General features: G+C 41.1%; 1 protein-coding gene across 12 annotated transcripts in view; it reads left to right on the plus strand.

Moving 5' to 3' along the window:
• PPEF1 (protein phosphatase with EF-hand domain 1) overlaps positions 1 to 24,308 on the plus strand; it is a 150,930-nt gene that overhangs the window by 27,987 nt on the left and 98,635 nt on the right. For 10 of the 12 annotated variants that reach the window (XR_010138967.1, XM_054544376.2, XM_063721187.1 and 7 more), the window contains one exon: positions 4,285 to 4,452. The exons of 1 other annotated variant lie outside the window; for it this stretch is intronic. Coding sequence is in view for 8 of the 11 variants with exons in the window: in XM_054544376.2 (XP_054400351.1) it covers positions 4,407 to 4,452 (46 nt within the window). In the remaining 3 variants the exon portion in view is untranslated. Of the gene's footprint in view, positions 1 to 4,284; positions 4,453 to 15,952; positions 16,066 to 24,308 lie in introns of those variants that run through there. One more of the 12 variants, XM_054544381.1, reaches the window with a different exon arrangement.

A 24,308-nucleotide genomic window follows, 5' to 3' on the forward strand; every position in this document is an offset into this window, starting at 1 on the left:
AAAACTTTCTTTGAAAATGATGTATAGGTACTACCCCTTTCCGATTTAATAAAATGCTTTTGTATAATTGAATAGTACCTACCTGTGCACAAAATGATGGATTAATAATGACTTTTAGCAACTAAATTTTTAAAGGACTCTGGCCTAGAAATATTGATTCCTTTGTTCATTCATTCATTCATTTAGCATTATCCAACATCTGCAATGTGAAAGGCACCATGTAGGTGCCAGAGATTCAAGGGCTATTTAGGAAGTTGCCCATGGGGCTAACAGTCTAACAGAAATATACTCAAGTTTGATGCTTTTTAGTTCTTACTGAATCTTTTATATGAAATTGTGTTTGTTGTGGATTAACTGAGGGGTGACTGAAAACCAAATGCCTCTGGAGAGATATTGAGACAGTGCTTTTTTTTTTCTGGAAAAAGAAAATCGAAATTGAAATATATCAATCAGTCCAGTGTTTATGTTCTACTAAATGCTCAATTCTTTTTTTCTCCTGTTTTCTTTTTTAAATTAAAAAACATACTTTTTTTTTTTTTTTTTTTTAAGTCAGGTTTTCACTCTGTCACCCAGGCTGGAGTGCAGTGGTGTGATCACGGCTCGCTGCATCCTTGACCTCCCAGCCTCAGGTGATCCTCCCACCTCAGCCTCCTGAGTAGCTGGGACTACAGATGTGCACCACCACGCCTGGCTAATTTTTTGTATTTTTTGGTAGAGATGGGGTCTCCCTATGTTGCCCAGGCTGGTCTCGAACTCCTGGGCTCAAAGGATCCATCTGCCTCAGCCTCCCAAAGTGCTAGGATTATGAGTGAGAGCCACTGCGCCCAACCCCAATTCTTATGTCTTCATAAAAAGGGGTAGAAAAAAATAGCATGAGGATGGAGCGAAGCCCAGGGGAGATTTGGATACTGTTGGAAAATAGTGTTTCTCCAACTGAAATATGGGGATTGCTTGCATCATAGTTTCCGGCATGGTGTGCTTTAATGTGTATTCCAAGGCACTGGACTTTTGAATCTGAGTATTGTTAGTAAAGCCTGGGAATCTGCATCCCCCCACCCCCAATAAGTCTTGTGAGCACTCGAGTTGGAGAGCACTGATCTAGGCACCTGCAGAATGTCACCAGACTAGATGAATTCCTAGATGAACAGTGCCCCAATTTCAAAAATGGGAAAAGAATATATGCTAGAAGCCACAGACTCGTTGGCTTGATATGACCTCTGGAAAAATTCAGCTTGAAATAGATGGAGCCAAAGCATTTCTAGGAAAATGTGATCATCACTATGCAGCACCATGGGTTTGCTAAAATACCGTCTCTATTACAGATTGTCAAACTTTATTGTGTATTAGAATCTGGAAAACTGAAAAAAATCTTGATGCCTCATCCCCCACCCAGTACCAATTATGTCAAATTATCTGGGGGTGGGACTTGGGCATCAGTATTTTTTAAATCCCAAGAGATTCTGACTTAATGAGGTGCAGGCTGAGTCCTGGGAGTCTGAAAAGCTCCCCAGGTGACACTCATATGCAACGAACTATGACAAGCACAGGTCTACATGACATGGGACAAGTTGCTTAACTTCCTTGCACTTTGTATAAATACTAGGTAATTTTAAAGATCTCTCTCACCTTTAAACTTCTATGATTTTGTTATTAAAAATCTTGCCAAATTGATTTCCTTCCTTTCTTCCTCCTCTGCCCTTCCTTCCTTTTCTCCTCCTCCTTCCTTCCTTTTCTCCTCCTCCTTCCCTCTCTCTTCTTTTGCTGGAATAAGCTGGAATGTCAAAGTATCAAAATATATACATATCATCATTTTATTAAAATATTTAGTAAAATTCTTCAGGATGTCTCACAGATAAATGAGAATTATGATAGGTGAGTTTACCAGCTAACTGAACAAATGTGCTCAGTGAGTATGAAGGTAACGGATCTGTGGTGAACCTGGAGGATGGTTTGGAGTGGGATGCCACAGGGCTCATCCTGCCCTTGGATCTGACTTTGTTAATATTCTTTAGCCATGACGTAGATAAGGAAGACACAAAAGAAATGCCTATCAAATTTGGAAATAGAGCCAAGCACGGTGGCTCATGCCTGTAATCCCAGCACTTTGGGAGGCTGAGGTGGGCACATTGCTTGAGGCCAGGAGTTTGAGACCAACTTGGGCAACATGGTGAGACCCCATGTCTACAAAAAAGTACAAAAATTAGCTGGGCATGGTGGCGCATGCCTGTAGTTCCAGCTGCTCAGGAGGATGAGGTAGGAGAATCACTTGAGCCCGGGAGATGGAGACTGCAGTGAGTCATGGTTGCACCACTGCACTCCAGTCTGGGTAACAGAGCGACACCTTGTCTCAAAAAATAAATAAAAATTTGGAAATAACCCAAAGTTTAGGAAGGCTAATTAATTCAATACATAAAATAATCAGGTTCACCTCTGATCAGAAAATCTGTTTACTAAGCTTATTGTTATTTTCAAAACATTGCCATAGTTCAAATACTTTGCTTATTTTAGTTTTCCGTTTCTTCAGTCGAGTTGAAATTTTGAAGCTTTTGGTGTAGTACTAATGGAAAGATAGATATGTCAGTTGTTTGCTGACTTTGTACCTGTCAAGAAATGCAAATAGGGCTGGGCAAGATGGCTCACAACTGTGATCCCAGCAGTTTGGGAGGACAAGGTTGGAGGATCACTTGAGCCCAGAAGTTTGAGACCAGCCTCAGCAACATAGGGAGACCCTGTCTCTACAAAAAAATAAAATTAGCCGGGTGTCACGGCACATGCTTGGGAGGTTAAGGCTGCAGTGAGCCGTGATTGTGCCACTACACTCCATCCTGGGTGACAGAGTGAGACCTTGTCTGAAAAAAAAAAAAAAAGGAATGCAAATATATTAGATCAGGTTGGTTTGGAGCATCACAAAATAAAGGAAACATCACCCTAAAAAGTGACGTGACAGTATACTATGGAAAAGATTTTTCTTGAAAACTCCCATGAAGTGATTATGGGAGTCAGGGAACTCATGAGAAGGACTATAGAACACAAGGTTAGACTCCACAGGGGCCTCAGCAGTGCCCAGAGAGCTTGTTTAAAAGGGCACTGTTGGCCGGGCACAGTGGCTCATGCTTGTAATCCCAGCACTTTGGGAGGCCGAGGCAGGTGGATCACCTGAGGTCAGGAGTTCGAGACCATCCTGGCCAACACAGCAAAACCCCATCTCTACTAAAAATACAAAAAATTAGCCAGGTGTGGTGGTGCATGCCTGTAGTCCCAGCTATTAGGGAGGCTGAGGTGGGAGGATCACCTGAGCCTGGGAGGTCGAGACTGCAGTGAGCTGTGATCACACCAGTGCACTCCAGCCTGGGTCATAGAGCGAGACTCCATCTCAAAAAATAAAATAAATAAAAGGACACTCTCACAGATTACAATTCCTAAATTTGGGGGGAGGTTTCAAGCCTCCTTTTTTTTTTTTTTTTTGAGATGGAGTCTCGCTTTGTCACCCAGGCTAGAGTACAGTGGTGCGATCTCAGCTCACTGCAACCTCCGCCTCCTGGGTTCAAGCGATTGACCTGCCTCAGCCTCCTGAGTAGCTGGGATTACAGACATGCGCCACCATGCCTGGCTAATTTTTGGACTTTTAGTAGAGACGGGGTTTCACCATGTTGGCCAGGCTGGACTCGAACTCCTGACCTCGTAATCCGCCCGCCTCAGCCTCCCAAAATGCTGGGATTGCAGGCGTGAGCCACCGCGACTGGCTGCCTCCTTTTTTTTTTTTTTAAAACAAATGTTCCAAACTTATTCCGCGAAATACTGTCAAAGAACTCACTTTGAATTTCAGCATAGCTGTTTAAATATGTTGTTTTTGTCTCATAGTCAACTTCCAATTTGTGTTTTTAAAAGCCTAGATAGGTTGAATTACTTTGAGCTGAAAACCGAAACAGTTAATTATGTCAGCTCCTCCACATCCCATTCCCCATATTTAAATTAGAAAATCGTACACTCTCGTATTTCGATTTTTCTTTTCATTTTGAATGCTCTATTTTATACAGAGCTGGATGTGACCTAGACATGGAGAAACTCATTTATGTCTAGCAGAGAAGCAGCCTATAGCTGCTCTGTAGCTGCTGCTGTGTTTTGGAAAATAAGCCAGGATTAGATTATGTCTGATCACTTTCCACATCACATGATGAACAGCGATTCAGAAGAAGCGTAAAATGAATCCTGCTGAGCAGCCCCTCAGCTACCATGTGGTTAACTGGCGGTTTCCTTGCCTCCCTCCTGTGTGTTCCTCATTAGAGTCTATGACTGAAGAGGATCGGCTAAGAGTGGTTCCTCGCAGCTTAAAGGGAGGCACTTTTCACACTCTGTCTTAAAATCAGAAGTTGAATTCATGAACACATATGATTTAGATAGAAGTCATGGGATGCAGCAGTTCTTCAACGAAAACCAGGAGATCTGAGACATGTGAGTACTGGGAATGTGCCTGTGGTTATGAATGGAAAGGGGAAAATGAGCTGCCCTCACCCTCTTCTCCTTTCTCATTTACTCCCACGATACTCAAGCTGCCCTGTGTGATTTGCACAAGGCATCGTTAGAGTAGCATAGGAAACTACATTTAGGAAGATGTAGCTTTGAATTTATGAAGTACCATAAAGTATTGTCTTAGAGATATTTTATGATTGATTTAATTTCAGTTGATAATGTACCAATATAAAATCTCAATTTAAAACTCAGTGGCAGGGAACAAGAAAGACAGTGTAATTTATATGTGTTTCTTCAATACTTTTATAAATAGCTATATCCCTACTTTTGTAACATTTAGTAGCATCATTGAATTTTTATTGGATTTTATAATTCAATGATCACATTATTTCTATATCTGTTCAACACAGAACTTCATGAGATTTGCATCTCATTTATTTTAAAAATAATCTAGGAGAATTGGGAGAATGCTAGATCATCTGTTTCCAAAAAAAAAGGTGTATTGTTTCTAAATAGATGGCATGCCTTTCTGTACCCCCATATAATTAGAACCTTAAATATTCACTTTGTTTATTTTGTACTGAGGTTCTTTCTCATGGCTATTGGCATCTAGTTGAAACAAACTTGAGCATTTAAGGGATAGAGTTTCCAACAAGCAAATTCAAATAAAAACAAGTAAATAAGCTGGGACAATTAATATGAGTAATTTGCTCTTAAACTCCACTTCTTTGATGTCTAGGTTATAGGTAATTCCCCCGACTTCTATTCCACATCTTGCCTTTGAAAGTTTATTCAGGCTTAAGGTGGAGAGTTTAGGATGCAGAGTGCGCTATACTAATTAGCGTGGGATGTTTTCGTTTGGGAATCAAATGTTATTCTCCTACCCAGCTGACTTGTGCTGATGATGTAGGAAACTCATCTCTGAAAGTAGGAAGGGACATAGGAGGTGTACTAACTCTTTCAAATCTTTAAGCATGTCATGAAATCTTTCAAAAGCTCCATCTGAACTCTACTGCTATAGTAGACATTTATTAGCAGAGAGTAAAGAGAAATTATCTTTTTGTATCTAGAATTACTCACAGTTCTTTAAATTTAGCCAAATTTCTTAGGTTAAAAAAAAAAAAAGCCAAGTCCAACTTATAAAAACAAATTCTCTCTCTTTTTGAAATACTTTTCAACTTTCAAAACATTGCATGTAAGTGGAAATATTTGCTTAGATTTTTGGATTGCTTTTTCTTTCAAATACCTGTGATTTATTGAGGTGAAATTCACATAACATAAAATTAGCCATTGTCAAGTAAACAACTCAGCAGCAGTTGGTATGTTCACAGTGTCATGCAACCACAACCCCTATGTACTTCCGAGACATTTCCAACACTCCAAAGTAAAACCCCTTATCCATTAAGCACTTTCTTTCTCCTCTCAGCCCCTGGCAACCACAAATCTATATTCAGTCTCTGTGGATTTATCTATTCTGGACATTTCATGTAAATGGAGTCATATATTATGTGACCTTTTGTGTCTGGCTTTGTCCATGTTGTAGTATGTATCAGTACTTTATTCCTTTTTATTGTGGAATAATATTTCATTGTGTGCATATGCCACATTGTATTTATCCATTCATCAATTGATAGACATTTGGATTGTTTCAGCTTTGTTTGTTTTTTTTTTGTTTGTTTGTTTGAGACAGAGTCTTGCTCTGTCACCCAGGCTGGAGTGCAGTGGGGCGATCTTGGCTCACTGCAACCTCCGCCTCCCAGGTTCAAGCAATTCTCCTGCCTCAGCCTCCGGAGTAGCTGGGATTACAGGCACACACCACCACGCCTGGCTAATTTTTGTATTTTTGGTAGAGACGGGGTTTCACCATGTTGGCCAGGCTGGTCTCGAACTCCTGACCTCAGGTGATCTGCCCGCCTCGGCCTCCCAAAGTGCTAGGATTACAGGCGTGAGCCACTGTGCCCGGCCTGTTTCAGCTTTTTGACTGTTATGAACAATGCTGCTGTGAACATATGTTTTCCGTTCTCTTGGGTATATACCTAGAAGTGAAATTGCTGGGTCATACGGTAGTTTTATGTTTAACATTTTGAGAAATTTCCAAGCTGTTTTCCCAAGTGACTGCCACTTGCCATTCTACATTCCTACCAGCAGTGTATAAGGGTTTCAGTTTCTCCACATTTTCAGCAATAGTTGTTATTGTCTGTCCTTTTGATTTTAGTCATCCTAGTGGGTATGAAGTGGTATCACACCATGGTTTTCATTTCTATTTCAGTAATGACTAATGACATTGAGCATCTTTTCATGTGTTTATTGGCTATTTGTATATCTTCTTTGGAGAAATGTCTATTCAGATCATTTACTCATTTTTAATTGAATTATTTATTTTTATATTGTTGTAAGATAAATTTATATATTCTAGATACAAGTTTCCTATCAAATATGTGACTTGCAAATATTTTCTCTCATTCATTGAATTCTCTTCATACTTTCTTAATGGTGTTTGAAGCACAAAAGTTTTTAATTTTGATGAAGTTCACTTTATTTTTTCTTTGGTTGCTTCTGATTTTGGTGTCATATCTAAGAATCCATTCCCAAGTCCAAAAAGATTTATGCTCATGTCTTACTTTAAGAGTTTTGTAACAACTCAACAAGAAAAAAAAAATAACCCCATTAAAAAGTGGGCAAAGGTCATGAACAGACATTTTTTCAAAAGAAGGCATACAAATGGCCAACAAACATACGAAAAAAATGCTCAACATCACTAATCATCAGATAAATGCAAATTGAAACCATAATGAGATACCATCTTACATACCGGTCAGAATGGCTATTACTAAAAAGTCAAAAAATAAGAGATGTAGGCAAGGATGTAGGGAAAAGGGAATGTTTATCACTGCTGGTGGGAATGTAAATTAGTACAACCTCTGTGGAAAACATTATGGAGATTTCTCAAAGAACTAAGAATAGAACTACCAAACTACCATTTCATCCAGCAACCCCACCACGGAGTCTACCCAAAGGAAGTCGTTATATCAAATAGATACCTACACTCTTATGTTTACCGCAGCACTATTCACAATAGCAAAGATATGGAATCACCATAAGTGTTTTTCAATGGATGATTGGATAAAGAAAATGTGTGGTGTATGTATATGTATGTGTGTGTGTATATATATGTGTGTGTGTGTGTGTATATATGTGTGTATATATGTATATATGTGTGTGTGTGCATATATATATATATATATATATATGCATGCCATGGAATACTACTCAGCCATAAAAAAGAATGAAATCATGTCTTTTGCAGCAACATGGATGGAACAAGAAGCCATTATCCTAAGTGAAATTACTCAAAAACAGAAAGTCAAATACCCCATGTTCTCACTTAAAAGTGGGAGCTAAATAATGTATACATATGGGCATCCAGAATAGAATAATAGACACTGGAGACTCAGAAAGCTGGGAGGGTGGGAGGGGGGTGAGGTATGAGAAATTACCTAATGAGTACAATGTATGCTACTTGGGTAATGGTTACACTAAAAGCCCAGACTTCATTATATATGTAACAAAATTACACTCATAGCCCCTAAATATATATATTTTTGAAGGCCAAAAAAAAGTTTTGTACTTTTAGCTCTTACATTTAGGCATTTGAACCATTTTAAGTTGCTGATTTTCATGTATGGTGTGAGGTAGGAGTACAAATTCATATTTTGCATGTGGATGTCCAGTTGTCTCAGCACTGTGTTGAAAAGATTGTTCTTTCCCAGTTGAATCCTCTTAGCACCATTGTCAAAAATCAATTGACCATAAATGTTGTTTATTTCTGGGATCTCAATTCTATTCCAGTGATCTGTATGTCTTTCTTATGCCAGTACCAGTGTCTAGATTACTATAGCTTTTTTTTTTTGAGACGGAGTCTTACTCTTGTAGCCCAGGCTGGAGTGCAATGGCACAATCTCAGCTCACTGCAACCTCTGCCTCCCAGGTTCAAGTGATTCTCCTGCCTCAGCCTCCGGAGTAGCTGGGATTACAGGCACAAACCACCACATCTGGCTAATTTTTGTATTTTTGGTAGAGACAGGGTTTCACCATGTTGGCCAGGCTGGTCTTGAACTCCTGATCTCGTGATCTGCCCTCCTTGGCCTCCCAAAGTGCTGGGATTACAGGCGTGAGCCACCATGCCAGGCCTACTATAGCTTTTTTTTAATAAAGTTTTGAAATTGGGAAGTATGAATCCTTCAACTTTGTTTCTCTTTTTCAAGATTATTTTGGCTATTCTGGGTCCCTTACCTTTCCATATGAATTTTAGAATCAATGTGTCAGTGTCTCAAAAGAAGCCAAGTGGAATGTTGACAGGGGTTGTGTTGAATCTGTAGATCAATTTGGGGAGTATTGCTATCTTAATAATTAAATAATCTGATCCATGAACATGGGATGTCTTTCCATCTATTTAGATCTTTAATTTCTTTTACCAGTGTCTTGTAGTGTTCAGAGTATAAGTTTTACACTTCTTTCCTTAAATTTAACCTAGGTTTTTTATTCTTTTTGATTATATTATACATGGATTTTTGCTAATTTCATTTCTAGATTGTTTATTGCTAATGTTTAAAAATTGATTTTTGTATGTTGGTCTTGTATCCCAAAACTTTACTGAACTCATTTATTAGCTCTAATAGGTTTTTAGTGGATATTTTAGGAATTTTTATTTACAAACCAGGTCATCTGCAAGTATAGTTTTACTTGTTTCTTTCCAATGCCTTTTGTTTCATTTTCTTGCCTCCACTACAAAGTCAAATAGAAATGCAAGAGTAGCCATCCTTGTCTTGTTCCTGATCTTAAGGGAGAAGCATTCAGTGTTTCACCAGTAAGTCTTATATCAGCTGTGTCTTTTTCATAGATGCTTTTTCTCAGGCTGAGAAAACACACTCTTATTCCTAGTTTATTGATTTTTTATTATTACAAAGTGGTGTTTAATTTTGTCAGATGCGTTCTCTGCATGTATTGAGATGATCTTGTGGTTTTTGTCCTTTATTTTATGATATGGCATATAATGTTAATTAAATGGCACATTATGTTAATTGACGTTAAACCAACTTCGCATTCCTAGGATAAATCCCCTTGATCGTGGTGTATAATGCTTTTTATGTGCTGCTGAATTCAGTTTGCTAGTATTTTGTAGAGGAATCTTGCAACTATATTCATAAGAGATACTGATCTATAGTTTTCTTGTGATATCTTTGTCTGATTTAACTGTCAGGGTAATATTGGCCTCATAGAATGAGTTGGAAAGTGTTCGCTTCTCCTCCATTTTTTGGAAGAGTTTATGAAGAATTGGTATTAATTCTTTAAATATTTGGTAGAATTCATCAGTGAAGCTATCTGGGTATGAGGTTTTCTTTGTGTGTAGTTTTATTGATTACCTATTCTGTCTCTTGTTATATGACTATTTAGATTTTCTATTCCTTCTTGAGTCATTTGTGGTAGTTCTAGGAATTTGTCCATTTCATCTATGTTATCTAATTTGTTAACATATACTTGTTCAGAGTATTCCCTTAAAATTCTTTTTTTTTTTTTTTTTAACTGCTTCATTGCTCCTTATGGAGCAGGGCAAACCCATATGGAGTGCATCCAGAAGAGCCATTTAAAATTCTTTTTCTTCTTTTATCTCTTGTTGGATATGCCAATCAAGGTTTATTATGAGTTCATAATAATAAATCTGCTGAAAGCTGATGCAGTGATGTTTACTTACATTTATTCATAGACAAACATTGTGTGCATAAAATTTTCTCTCTTTCAGAAATTTGGAAAAAATATAGAAAAGCAGTTGAAAATAATGAATACTCCCTCATCATTCCACTACCCAGAGATAATGACAACATTCTGATAATTTCCTTCAACGTATTTTTTGTATATTATAGATTTCTGATCATCCTAAATATTAGTTTTTTGTAGCCTCACTTTTAGCACTAAAATGTAAACATTTCTCAAGTTGTTATAAATGCTTTGCAAACATCATTTTAGTCATTGCTAAGTATTTTATTTGGTGAATAGGCCATAATATGCTTAATTATTCTTCAAATATTGGACCTTTTAATACTAATATAAATAACACTTTGAAGAATTTCTTTGTGCAAAGCCTTTTCCTTATTTTGGATTATTTCTATATTCAGGTGATTAGATATGAAATTATCGTGTCAAGGGCTATAAATATTTTGAAAGCTCTTGATAGAAAATGATAGATATTATTTCCTGATTACTAACCATATTCCAAAGAGTGTTCAACATAATCTACATATATTTTATTTAATCCTTATAATAAACCTGAATAAAGGGTTATTATTCCTATTTGTATAGTGGAAGCAGTTCATGCTCAGTGTGGTACTTGGTAAGTTTTTTTTTTTTTTTTTTTTGAGACGGAGTCTCACTCTGTCGCCTGGGCTGGAGTGCAGTGGCGTGATCTCGGCTCACTGCAACCTCCACCTCCCGGGTTCAAGTGATTCTCCTGCCTCAGCCTCCTGAATAGCTGGGATTACAGGTGCCCACCACTATGCCCAGCTAATTTTTTGTATTTTTAGTAGAGGCGGGGTTTCACCATGTTGGCCAGGCTGGTCTTGAACTCCTGACCTTATGATTCGCCTGCCTTGACCTCCCAAAGTGCTGGGATTACAGGCGTGAGCCACTGCACCCAGCTTACTTGGTAAGTTTATGCAGCTTACAGCTGGCAGAGTTGGGATTTGAATTCAAGGAGTTTTGAAGACAAAGTATTTTTTGCTGTCACCCATTCCACCATTTTATGCCACCTCTGAATGTTCCTGCTTCAGAAGCTAGCTTTAATTAAATATACTTATATACAGTACCTTGTATTTGCATAGTGCTTTTCAAGTTGGCCAGGCCCTGTAACATACGTTTGATCCTCACAGCCTTTTGAAGGGTTGTTCTCAGTTTGCAAAAAAGGAAATGAGGCTTTGAAAGGCAAAGTGATTGCCTCAAGGGAACACAGCAAGTCACAGAGCCAAGGCTTGTGCTTGATTCCTGTTTCCACTGGTCTGACTACTGTTAAGGGTTTTTTGTCCTGCTAGGTCATTCCACCTGACCACAGTACTCTGCCTCTGGAGTATCATGGCAGTTTGAGAAAGCGTAACCTACATATAAAATTGAGGCTATTCCCTTTCTTGTGCTCTACCCACCTTCCATGTAGAGAAGTAGCATCGGGCCAGGCGCGGTGACTCACGCCTGTAATCCCAACACTTTGGGAGGCGGGTGAATCATTTGAGCCCAGGAGTTTGAGGTTGCAGTGAGCTATGATTATGCCACTGCACTCCAGCCAGGACCACCACTGAGTGAGATCCTGACTCTTAAAAAAGGAAAAAGACCAGGCACAGTGACTCACACCTGTAATCCCAGCACTTTGAGAGGCCGAGGTGGGTGAATCACTTGAGGTCAGGAGTTCAAGACCAGCCTGGTCAACATGGTGAGACCCTGTCTGTACTAAAAATACAAAAATTAGCTGGGCATGACGGCACACGCCTGTAATCCCAGTTACTTGGGAGGCTGAGGCAGGAGAATTGGCTGAACCTGGGAGGCAGACAGGTTGCAGTGAGCCAAGATCACCCCACTGCACTACAGCCTGGGCAACAGAGTGAGACTCCATCTCAAAAAAAAAAAAAAAAAAAAAAAAGTAGCATCAATTTTATATTGTCATTGTTATTTTATTTCTTTTGTGATATGTAGCAGGTAAGAGAGTACTAATAATAGCTATGATTTATTGAGTGCCTGCTACTCTCATTATTTCTTACCAAAACTCTTAAAGCTTTGATTAGTCTCCCTCATTTTATAAATGAGGAAAGTGAGACTTAACTGCCCCAAGTTACACACTCGTGGGTGGCAGAGCCTGAATTGGAACCAGATCTGGCAGATTCCAAAGTTCATGGCCCTTCTGATATGCTACCCTGACTTGGAGAATTGGAATTTATCCACATAACAGAAATTAAACATTGCAATTTCATTCTCCTGAATTTCACTTGACACTTAAAATTTTATGTTAATGGTATTTCAATTAATAATCTATTGCCTTTTTGTTCCCATGGAGCACTTTGGAAACACTGATATATTTTATTTCTTCCCTTGAGACCACTTAGAAATGTATTTATTCAATTTCTGTAAGTGCTAAGAGGCTGACAAAGACAATCCGTGCTTTTTTGGCTTTGTGGTTTGATGCGTAAGCTGTGACAAATAGAAGTTTCTCTAAAGGAAATTGTTCCTTTCAAAAGTACTCATTCTTTATTTTATATGAAAAAAACTTAAAAATACTAAATAGCAAACTAAATATTTCTTTAATTCTTGGTAAAACATCTAGTTAATTTAGCTGTTTAAAAATCGAAAAATCGCCGGGCGCAGTGGCTCACGCCTGTAATCCGAGCACTTTGGGAGGCCGAGGCGGGTGAATCACGAGGTCAGGAGATTGAGACCATCCTGACTAACATGGTGAAACCCCATCTCTACTAAAAATACAAAAAATTAGCAGGGCGTGGTGGCGGGCGCCTGTAGTCCCAGCTCCTAGGGAGGCTGAGGAAGGTGAATGGCGTGAATCCAGGAGGCGGAGCTTGCAGTGAGCCAAGATCACGCCACTGCACTCCAGCCTGGGCGAGAGAGCGAGACACCATCTCAAAAAAAAAAAAAAAAAAAAAAAAAAAAAAATCGAACAATCAAGCCATTCACAGCTGCTTGAGAGCCCACCTCCTGGCTCTCCATCCCCATCTCCTTATTCCCAATTTGAAGTCCTTTACAGTGATGTATATTTCAGTTTGAGACCTTCATGGAAAAATAACAAATGAAAATCTTTCATCTTTAGTGTTCCCTAAAGAATTTTCTCCAAGTTTAGAGGGCCTCTTGCCATTCTTCTTGCTATTGTTTGTCAGAGGGTTCTAGGTTATCATAGCCATCAAGCAGTCTTTACTGCCACCGTAGGGTATATTGAAAATCCCTGTGAACTCGGACCGCCCTCATTTTCCTCCTCAATGAACTGCAGACAGAGAAGATGCTCTTTCAAGTCCATTGTCCCTCCAAGACTATCCATATGCTCTGTAGCTGTGGGAGGGGTAGGTAGGGGAGGGCATTGATTTTCCTTCTGCCTCGCCTGCTCATTCCCCTAGCTGTTGCCCATCAGCATCTTGACAAGCTCAGTGACTTTCCTCTTTTTTTTCCTTTTTCTTTTTTTTGGTTTGGATATATATATATTTTTTTTTTCTCAAGCCATTTTGTTTTGCTTTTGTTTTCCTCCCCAAATATTTTTGAAAATTGCAAACCTACAGAGAAGATGAAAGAATAGTACATAAACACCCGTTTGAAATAATTTGAAAATAAGCTGTAGACATTATGGAATTAACCTCTATGTACTTAGCATGCATCTACTAAAAGAGGGATATTCTCTTATATAACTATAATACTAGATCACCCTGAAGAAATTTAACATTGACAGTGTAACATTATCTAACATGTAGTCCATATTCAGAATTTTCCAGTTGTCCAAAATTGCCGTTTGTAACTGTTCTTTTCCTTCCCTTTAAAATAAGCCTTCTCTGGCCCTCTCGTCTCCTCCAGTTCCTCTCATCTCTCTCCTCCCCTTCAAGCTTGCTCCTTAAGGGTGCATTTGTACCGCTGTCTCCTACCTCCTCATCGATCCCAGCCCAGGGAAGATGATCTGACAGGTTCTTGAATGACCTCGAAGTCCAGTGGAGCATTTTCAGTGCTGATTTTGCTCACTTCCTGGCGGTCTTTGGCACTCCTGCCCACTCCCTTCTTACTACTCATTGCCCTTGGCTTCAGGGGCAACACATTCTCCTGGTTTTTCTTTTGGGTCTCTGCATGAACTATTTATGTGGACTCTGCTTTCTCCTGGTTTTTAAATGTTGGGGCTCCTCTGGGTTCCCCCTTGGCTCTCTGATCTTGTCACTCTAACACTCTCCTTGGATGCTTTATCTACACCATGGCCTTGACATCAGTGTGTCAAGACTCCAAATCTTTATTTTCAGCCCACATTATATGCTCTAATCCCTGTTTTGTTGGGAATCATTTTAAATAAGTACTTTTCTTTGTAAAAGGAGACCATTTTCTTCATCTGAAATCATGATTCCTCTCACTAACAATTCTTAGGTAATAGTCACCGTTTGATATGATAATGTGTTGGCCCGGAGGTTTGTATAGGATTGGTACTACAAACACATTTAATGCCTGTGTGAAACAGACAAAACAAAACAAACCCATCCCAACAACCTTTTTATTCTTTACACCAATTAAATACATCTTCAGCTTTTTATTTGCTGTGTGATTAATTTACCTTTGCTTAAAAAATTTCAAGTATTTTGAGACTCTTATAGGGGCTATTTAGATATCCATTTTAGAATCGTGAACCTTTAGAAGGCAGAAAGGCCAGGTGTAGTAGCCATGTCTGTAATCCCAGCACTTTGGGAGGCTGAGGCGGGAGGATCACTTGAGGCTAGGAGTTTGAAAGCAGCCTGGGCAACATAGTAATACCTCGTCTCTACCAAAAGAAAAAAAAAATAGCTGGACATGGTGGCTCGCAGCTGTAGTCCCAGCTACGTAGGAGGCTGAGGCAGGAGGATCACTTGAGCCCAGGAGGTGGAGGCTGCAATGAACCATGATTGTACCACTGCACTCCAGCCTGGGCAACAGAGCAAGACATTGTCTCAAAAAAGAAAAAACAAAAACACACACACAACACAACACAAAACCCAAAGAGAGCAGAACCACCTCTTTGTTTAAATGATTTTTACTGGCTTCCAGCTTTACTAGGAAATTCACAAAGAAGCCAGCTTTCTAGTTGGGTCATGTTAATTGTTAGGAAATCTTGTTACAGAGAGACCTATTTCAACTAAGTGCAAGAAAGGACAATCCCTCAGCCCCAATTGCCAGTTATTTCCCATATTCAGAACGCTTTTCTTATATGATTATGGCTTTATATTTCATTAGCTTTTAGCAGCTGCAAAAGACAAAAATTTAGTGCGGATCGTATTTGACCTTGGATGAACAAACGTGGCAATATAACACAGATTAGTAATTAATAACAAGGGAGACATAAAACAGAATTGCAGTCAAGATATTATTTCCTGAGTGAGGATTAAAGGTTATTATTGAATTATTGAATAGAACACATTTCCTATGAGAGACTATTTTAATAATTTAAAATGATAGGAATTCTTTTATATAGCAAAATTTCTTTTACATACTTAAGAATACAATAGTTTTTAAAAATTAATGTATTCATAATAATAATTTTTTTGGAAAATTGGCAAAACATAATATGGTAGGGAGGTTAACAGTTACTTGTAAACTATTCTCTTGGTCTGAGTGTTTTATTGAGTTGGCCTATTATTTTGGTATGGTATAAATGAAGCATCACATTTTCCTGAACTAGTGATATAGCCAAGGATTACAACTTGTCTTTTTTGACACAGGGTCTCACTCTGTCACCCAGGCTGGAGTGCAGTGGCGCCATCAAGGCTCATTGCAGCCTCAACCTCCTGGGCTCAAGTGATCCTCCCACCTCAACCTCTCAAGTAGCTGGGACTACAGGTGTGTGCCACCATGCCCGGTTAATTGTTATAGTTTTTGTAGAGATAGGGTTTCATCATATTGCCCAGGCTGGTCGTGAACTCCTAGGCTCAAGAGATCTGCCCGCCTCGGCCTCCCAAAGTACTAGGATTACAGTCATGAGCCACTGCACCCAGTCCAAGGATGACAACTCTTATGGAATCTTTCATGAGATGGCTTTATGTCATCTTCATGTTGTTCCATTGCCCTGTTGAATCAAATAGGGCTTTAAATGGGCCGTTTAAAAATCCTAATCCTAATAAATGTAGAAGAAATGAGTTCAAAAATCACTGTTTTGCAACCACCGTAGAAATAATTGATTTAAGCAAAAATCATCAATGGATATTTTGGAGAACAGAATATAGATACTTCCCATGTGTCTCTATCTCCCAGCCTCTAGTTTTATATAGATTTTGGGAATACAGGTGCATTTTTATTACATGGATATACTGCGTGGTGGGAAGTCTGAGCCAGCCCTCTCTCGTCTTCCCTTTCTTCCCCATCCATCTTCCCTCCATCTTTTGTTGGCTGTCACTTGAACCAGTTAACAGATCGTACACCTTAGTCATATTTTAGGCAATTAAAAAAATTAATATGTGAAATGTTTAGTGTTCCCAAACCAATTGCTAGCAAACTTTGGCTACAATTCCTTGATGGAAAAGCCAAAGATATTAGTAACTTGTATTTTTCTACAGAGATGATTCCGATTGATTGATTTATTTTCAAATAGCCTTTAGAATTTGTCTTCTTTGTCCAGAAGTTTCTGGTTTGAGGGTTCAGTTTTGCACATCATATTGTGCCCTTGGATGGTTATTTTCAGCTTTTCTATGTACAGTGATAGGTGGGCTGCAGCAATGGCACTAAAAACGAGTAGGGGGATGAGTTAGAGTATTTGGTAACTGGAAAGAATCTTAGAGATCACACAATCCAAAGTTCTCATTGTTTACATGAGAAACTGAGGACCTCGGAGGTTGGTTGATTTGCCTGAGGTTACTTAGGTGGCAACTGGGTAAGTCAGGGCCCAAATGGAAGTATCCCAATGACAAAGTCAGAACTTATTTTTATTAACCCATGTGGATGGGGTTGGTGGGTAGGAGAGTGAGTACATAAAATGTTGTAGAAATGACCTGTTATTCTCGCTCTTGTCTCACTGGAAGGCCAGAGGTTCCTGAGAATGACACAATTATGATCTCTTTTGTCCCTTAGGGAAAGTGATAGTTTTGTTTCAAATGCCTGACATTGTTTGGCGACTGGACTTCACACTTTACTCTCTTCTTTCAGAAAAGTGTCTCCCAGGGACAAGGCCTCTGTGTTGTGGCCTTGCTCTGCAGGGCTGCCAGAGTTTGTGGCTGAGCGAGCCTCATAAGGTCTCTGCCTTGCTTGCTGCCCAACAAGCAGGTTTTGTGTCTGTCTCATGTTCACTGGGCATGTGCTTTGAGCTGTTTTTCCAGTGAAGTTAGAAGTCTCAGTGGGACAGCTGCACATTCTGGCAGATGGCAGATATAGAATATCTGTAAACAAAAATAACAGTAATGAAGACTGTGGTCCTAGGCCAGAGTTCAGCCATACCCTCTTCTCATCATGCTTTGAATAGCTGAGGTTATAGATGCTTCTCCTCTTCACTTAAAGCCTTTTGCTATTAGAGGATTCATTTTCTTTCCAGTTCATTCGAATTCATTTTAATCAGCTATGTCGCACTTGTGCCTGGGTCTCTTCTTGCCTGGATGCCGGGCCCCTTAAAGGTACATTAAATATTCGCTAATCCTGCTGCTTCCTCAGGAGGCCTCTGCCAGAAGAATTTCAAAAGCAGAGAGCCTTTAAATACCTTATCATTCTGAATATGAAATGTCTTGTTTGAAGAACTATCTGTCAAATAAACTCCTGTTTAAAAACCAAAACCAAACCAAACATAAAGACTCCACCAGCCAGCACAAAGAGAAATGTAAGACACAAAGTCTTAACTAAACAGTAATTTCATTTGTTCAACAAATATTTATTCCTGCTATGTTCCAGGGACTATTCCAGGCTCAGGAAATACAGCAGCTAACTCAACAGATGAAAATCCCAGCTCTTACAGAGATTACATTCTAGTGGAAGGACACAGACAATGACAAAGAAGTAAATACCACATGGTGATAAGTGCTATGGAGAAAAAATAAGGAAGGAGATAGGCGATGGGGGGAGGAGGGACCATATAGGAAGGGGTAGTCAGGAAAGGCCTCCCGCAAAGGTGATGTCTGAGCAAAAGCTGCAGGCTCTAACTGCATGCACCTCAGTTGGCTGGGCTCTTCTTGCTCTAGGCTGTTGTGTTCTGAGATGGTAGCCTGTTTGTCCACAGTAATTTGTGACTTTTTTTTTTTTTTTTTTTTTTTTGAGACGGAGTCTCACTCTGTCGCCCAGGTTAGAGTGCTGTGGTGTGATCTCGGCTCACTGCAACCTCCGTCTCCCAGGTTCAAGCAATTGTCCTGCCTCAGCCTCCCAAGTAGCTGGGATTACAGGTGCCCACCACCATGCCCGGCTAATTTTTGTGTTTTTAGTAGAGACGAGGTTTTGCCGTGTTGGCCAGGCTGGTCTCAAACTCCTGATCTCAGGTAATCCACCTGCTTCGGCCTCCCAAAGTGCTGGGGTTACAGGCGTGAGCCACCACGCCCAGCCATAATTTGTGAAATTTCTAATGAAATATTATGTATAATTAGGAAGTCTTTGGGACTTAACTGGAATTTGTTAGCCTGGAGAGAGACAATTTTTAAAAAAGTATCTCCCATTTATCGAGTGCTTCCTATATGACAGGCAATGTGCTAAGCATTTTATATGAATCAATTAATTTATTACTAATACCTATGTCAACAGATTACTAATACATTATTATGTATTATTACAACACCCCTAGAAGGTGTTCATTCATTCATTCAATCATTCATTCAACAAATATATAATACATTTCCAGGCCTTGCCCCAGGTGCTGGGGATGCAGCAATGAAAAAAATGAAGTTCCTAGCTAATAGGGGAAAATGGACAATAAACCCATACACATATAACTGTAGACAATGTCAGATGCTCAAGAGTGCTACAGAGAACAGTAGAACAGGTAAAGGGATAGGGAATGTGAGGTGGGGGAAGGTGTGGGAGGAGATGCTATTCTATATACCGTCAGTTTTTTTTTTTTTTTTTTGAGACAGAGTCTTGCTCTGTTGCCCAGGCTGGAGTGCAGTGGCACGATCTTGGCTCACTGCAACCTCTGCCTCCCGGGTTCAAGTGATTCTCATGCCTTGTGCCTCAGCCTCCCAAGTAGCTGGGGTTACAGGCATGCACTACCACGCCTGGCTAACTTTTTGTATTTTTAGTAGAGACAGGGTTTCGCCATGTTGCCCAGGCTGGTCTCGAACTCCTGAGCTCAGGCAATCCACCTGCCTCGGCCTACCAAAGTGCTAGGATTAAAGACTTGAGCCACTGCACCCGGCCCCGTCTCATTTTTTATGGCTGATTCCAAATGCCATGTATATAGCAAAATGAGGATGAGCCCAGGTTCTGAAATTACAGATAACTGGATTTGACTCTGCATTGTCCCTCTGACAACTGACATGACCCCAGACATGTTGTTTCTGAGCCCCAGTTTCCTTATCTGTAAAACAGGGATAGTGACACTTGAGAGGATTGTTGGGGGGAGGATGAAATCAAATCAAGTTGAAGTAGATGATCCACGTAAAGCACCAGGCACAATGCCTGGCACAAAGCAATCACTCTGAATTCATTATTTGTGTTGCTAACTAACCCCCTACATGACTATTTAATTTCTTGCAAGATACCATGATAGTGATTGCCACCAGAGAAAAGAATCTATTAAAACAAAACAAAAAACCAGCTTGGCAATAGAGAAACCACCTACTGGGCACAGAAAATTGGCCAGGTAACTTATTGAATCTATGCTGTTGCTTCTGTCTAGAAACAAAAATAGAAGACCCTTGCTACACATACTCCTCAATAGCATTCATTCATTCATTCATTTATTCTGCATGGAATCAATGTGACCGGGAAGAGAAGCCCTGTTATCAGATGAAGCAGCAGGACCAGAAGTAGATCTAAGCTGTCCAATAAGTTTAGAACTGAATCACGCGGATCTTCAACTCTCTGGGCAGGGTGGGGGGTTATGGGGGCCAGCAACCCCCTCGGGTAGGGTCTATCATGCCTGCATTCTACCCTTAGCTATTTTGGAGGTTTCTTCTCCAGGGGAGGGTCCTCAGCTGCCTAGTGCTGTCCTGTGGTGGATGGGGCTTAGGAATTAGGTGAGGTTTTGGAGGTCTGATGTCGGTATGCCCAACCTTGCTGGGCTCCTTCCCTCTCCTGGAGAGGTTTCTTTGGGAAATGTATGCCCAAGGGACAATAGCAGGATGTGGATCAAAGTCCGCTTTATTAGCTGCTGCACAAGTACCCCAGATCTCAATGTAGAGCTCTAATGACGGCATGAGTTGGAGCCTGCAGGAAGTCGGAGGCTTGAGGTCTTAGCAGGACCTGTTTTTCCCACCCCTCCGAGAGGAGCTTATCGGGCAGGGTCTAGTCAGGAGGCAGAAACCACAGAGTGATTTGAACAGAGAGAATTGAATGTAAAGAACTATAGCAACTGCAGGGAAGTTACCACCCTAGAGCTGAGAGAACAAAGGGAAAAGAGTGGAATTATTCCAGTTGAGAAACTTGCAAGGAGGGTCCCACAGAACTGAAGCCCAGTCCTCTGAGAAGTGGTGCACTCAGCCAGTGCTGGTGTCTCCAGGGCTGCCATGAGACTGGCTTTGCAAGTGCTGGATGAACTGCAAACTGGATCCAACGACTGTTACCTGGGGTGAAGAGCAGTTGCTAGGTTACACTATCAGGAACAGGAAGCAGACAGGAAGGAGTGTGTCCCTAGTCCCTCCTCCAGCCTTGCAGTCTGCCTTTCCCACCCCTATTGGCAGAGCCTCACAGGGGGCAACTGACAAAGCTGAAATGGGGTCTGCAAAGTCCCAGCCTCAGCACCACTGTGCTGACTAGGGAAGGGTGGGGTTAGAGTTGAGACCTGATAGCTTAATAAGTGGCATGTGTGCTCAGGTACAGGCATATGAGCATAGGCAGAGATGGCTGCTTCCCAAGCTGGGGTGGGGTGGGGCAGTTCCACTTCCTGACTTTGGAGTAGAAGAGGAAGTAGAAGACAGAGGGGACCATAGGTGTTTATAAACCTCCTATGCCACAGTTTACACCCCTCCCAGTGGAACCCAGTGAACGTATTGTGTGCTGTATACAAAATAGCAGCTCCTCCCTTGGAGAGTGGGGTGGGGATGGAAGCCAGGCAGAGATGGGAGAGGGCCTAGCTTGCCTCTTTCTCCGCATCAGGGAGAAGTGGCAGTAGATGTCAGGTGTCCAGCTAGTGCCAGCCACTTAGTAGGCATTGAAGAAATGGTGAATGGCCAGGCGCGGTGGCTCACACCTGTAATCCCAGCATTTTGGGAGGCTGAGGCAGGTGGATCATGAGGTCAGGAGTTCAAGACCAGCCTGGCCAACATGGTGAAACCTTGTCTCTACAAAAAATACAAAAATTAGCTGGGCGTGGTGGTGGGCGCCTGTAGTCCCAGCTACTGGGGAGGCTGAGGCAGAGAATTGCTTGAATCCAGGAGGCAGAGGTTGCAGTGAGCCGAGATCATGGCTCTGCACTCCAGCCTGGGCTACAGACGAGACTCTGACTCAAAAAAAAAAAAAAAAAAAAAAAATGGTGGCCATTATTATTCAAAGGAAGGAAAGGTACACATAGGTTAGGGAATAAAGTAACTGACTGGAGTGGAAAGAGCCAGAGGACCTGAGTTCATACTAGATAAGTGACTTGGAGCAAGAGACTCGCCTTTCTGAACTCAGAATTTCCTTATGTGTAACATGGAGATGATGATGCTTGTGGGGACCAAATATCTTGTAATAGACCCTTAACATATGATAGTTATTTTGTTCTATTATTAGAGAAATAATAATAAGCTCAAAAATTATTTCTTTTTTTTTTTTTTTAATCGAAATGGAGTCTTGCTCTGTCTCCCAGGCTGGAGTGCAGTGGCGGCGATCTTGGCTCACTGCAACCTCTGTCTCCTAGGTTCAAGTGATCCTCCCACCTCAGCCTCCCAGGTAGCTGGGATTACAAGCGTGCACCACCGTGCCCAGCTAATTTTTGTATTTTTAGTAAAGGTGGGGTTTCACCATGTTAGCCAGTCTGGTCTCGAACTCTTGACCTCAAGTGATCTGCCCACCTCGGCCTCCCAAAGTGTTGGGATTACAGGCGTGGGCCATCGCACCTGGCCAAGCTTGTTTATTTGTTATTGATGTTGCTAATACCAAATAGAAGAGACTTCAGTGATCATTTATTCCACAACATCATTGTGCAGATGAAGAAGCAGAGGCACAGAAAAGATCAATAGCTCTATGGAGGTTAAGAGCTTGGGCTACGGAGTCAGTCAGACCAGGGTTCGAATCCTCACTGTCTATTTCCACTTAGCAGCTAAGTGAGCTTTAGTGAGTTCCTCAGTCTCTGTCAGCTTCGCAGTGTTGTGAGGACTGCAGGACTAATCAATGCCTGGTCCTAGGAAGTGGCACTGGAAAGGCACCATTGTGCTTGTGAGTATGAGAACCCCTGAGGCCAGAGGGTGATTCATCATGATAGCGACTGTCCCACAGAACAGGCCTTTCAGGTGACCCTAGACCCTCCATCATGGTATTGTGAGAACACTTCAGATTTCAGCCATGCCACTGCCAATTATTTGCTTTGCAAGGTTGAAGATGTGTGTAGGGAAAATCTTTCTCCCCTAACCATTTTTTTCTCCACTCTCACACCACAGCAATCATCGACACAGAAGACTTCTGTGACCAAATGTGTGGGGACTTTTCTCCACACACCAAGCAGCGGATACCAGCTGGGTGTCCTCTAATTCAGATTCTGACATTATCTACCCAGAGATAGTGTCATATCCCACAGGTTGAGGGCTCAGTCCCCAAGACTGCCTACCCACCCCACCCCAACACCAGTTGCAAGTCCAGACCTCCAGAACTTCTTACCGACCAGCTTCAAGTTGGGGGTTCCCATGACCCCCTCTTTGGGTTCCATTATTTTACTAGAGCAGCTCACAAAACTCAGGGAAACACTTCCTTACATTTACTGGTTTATTATAAAGGGTATTACAAAGGAAACAGATAAAGAGATGCATAGGGCGAGGCGGGGGGAAGGCGCAGGCCACCCTCCCAGAACTGCCACTGTTCAGCTATCCGGAAGCTCACTGAACCCGGTTCTCTTGGGTTTTTATGAAGGCTTCAAGACAACAGCATTTCTTCCCCTAGGGCATAGAGCCTTAAGCCCATAATCAGAAAGTCAGGGGAAGATTAGAACCTTGGGGCAGGTGAAAGGAGGACAGGAGAAGGTCAGAGGCTGCCCCTGAGGCCTAACATACCCGACATCATAACAAAAGACTGTATCAGGGCCATGGATGAAAACCTTTCTCTCTCTCTCTCTCTCCATATATATATATATATATATCGTATTAGTTTGTTTTCACACTGCTGATACAGACATAACCGAGACTGGGTAATTTATAAAGAAAAAGAAGTTTAATGGACTTATGGTTCCACATGGCTGGGGAGGCCTCACAATCATGGTGGAAGGGAAAAGGTACGTCTTACATGGTGGCAGACAAGAGAGAATGAGAGCCAAGTGAAAGGGGAAGCCCCTTATAAAACTATCAGATCTCATGAGACTTATTCACTACCACCAGAACAGTATGTGGGAAACCGCCCCCATGATCAATTACCTCCCACCAGGTCCCTCCCACAACACGTGGGAATTATGTGGGCTACAATTCAAGATGAGATTTGGGTGGAGACACAGCCAAATCATTTGTATATTATAACACCACATGTCACTCTATTTCTTCTTCCTGTGGTTTTTCCCTATAAAGCTCATGATACATGACGTTGGGTCTATTTCCTGGGGTTTTCTGGAACCTGAATAATGGAAAGACTCCCTGGAACCCAAGAGCCTTGGGAAAGCTAATAAATTAACCTTGCCAGACGACCAGGTCCTGGGATATTCTGTGTACTGCAGCAGTACTAAACCAGAGGATGCTGAGACTGGGGGCTGGACCCCTGCTTTCAGAACTCAAATCGCTCCTGTTATAGTCAACTCTTATTTTTTATGCACCAACTGGGAAAAATGATAGCATGAATAAAAG

The sequence above is a fragment of the Pongo abelii genome, chromosome X (genome assembly GCF_028885655.2).
Source record: "Pongo abelii isolate AG06213 chromosome X, NHGRI_mPonAbe1-v2.0_pri, whole genome shotgun sequence".
NCBI classification, from domain to species: domain Eukaryota; kingdom Metazoa; phylum Chordata; class Mammalia; order Primates; family Hominidae; genus Pongo; species Pongo abelii.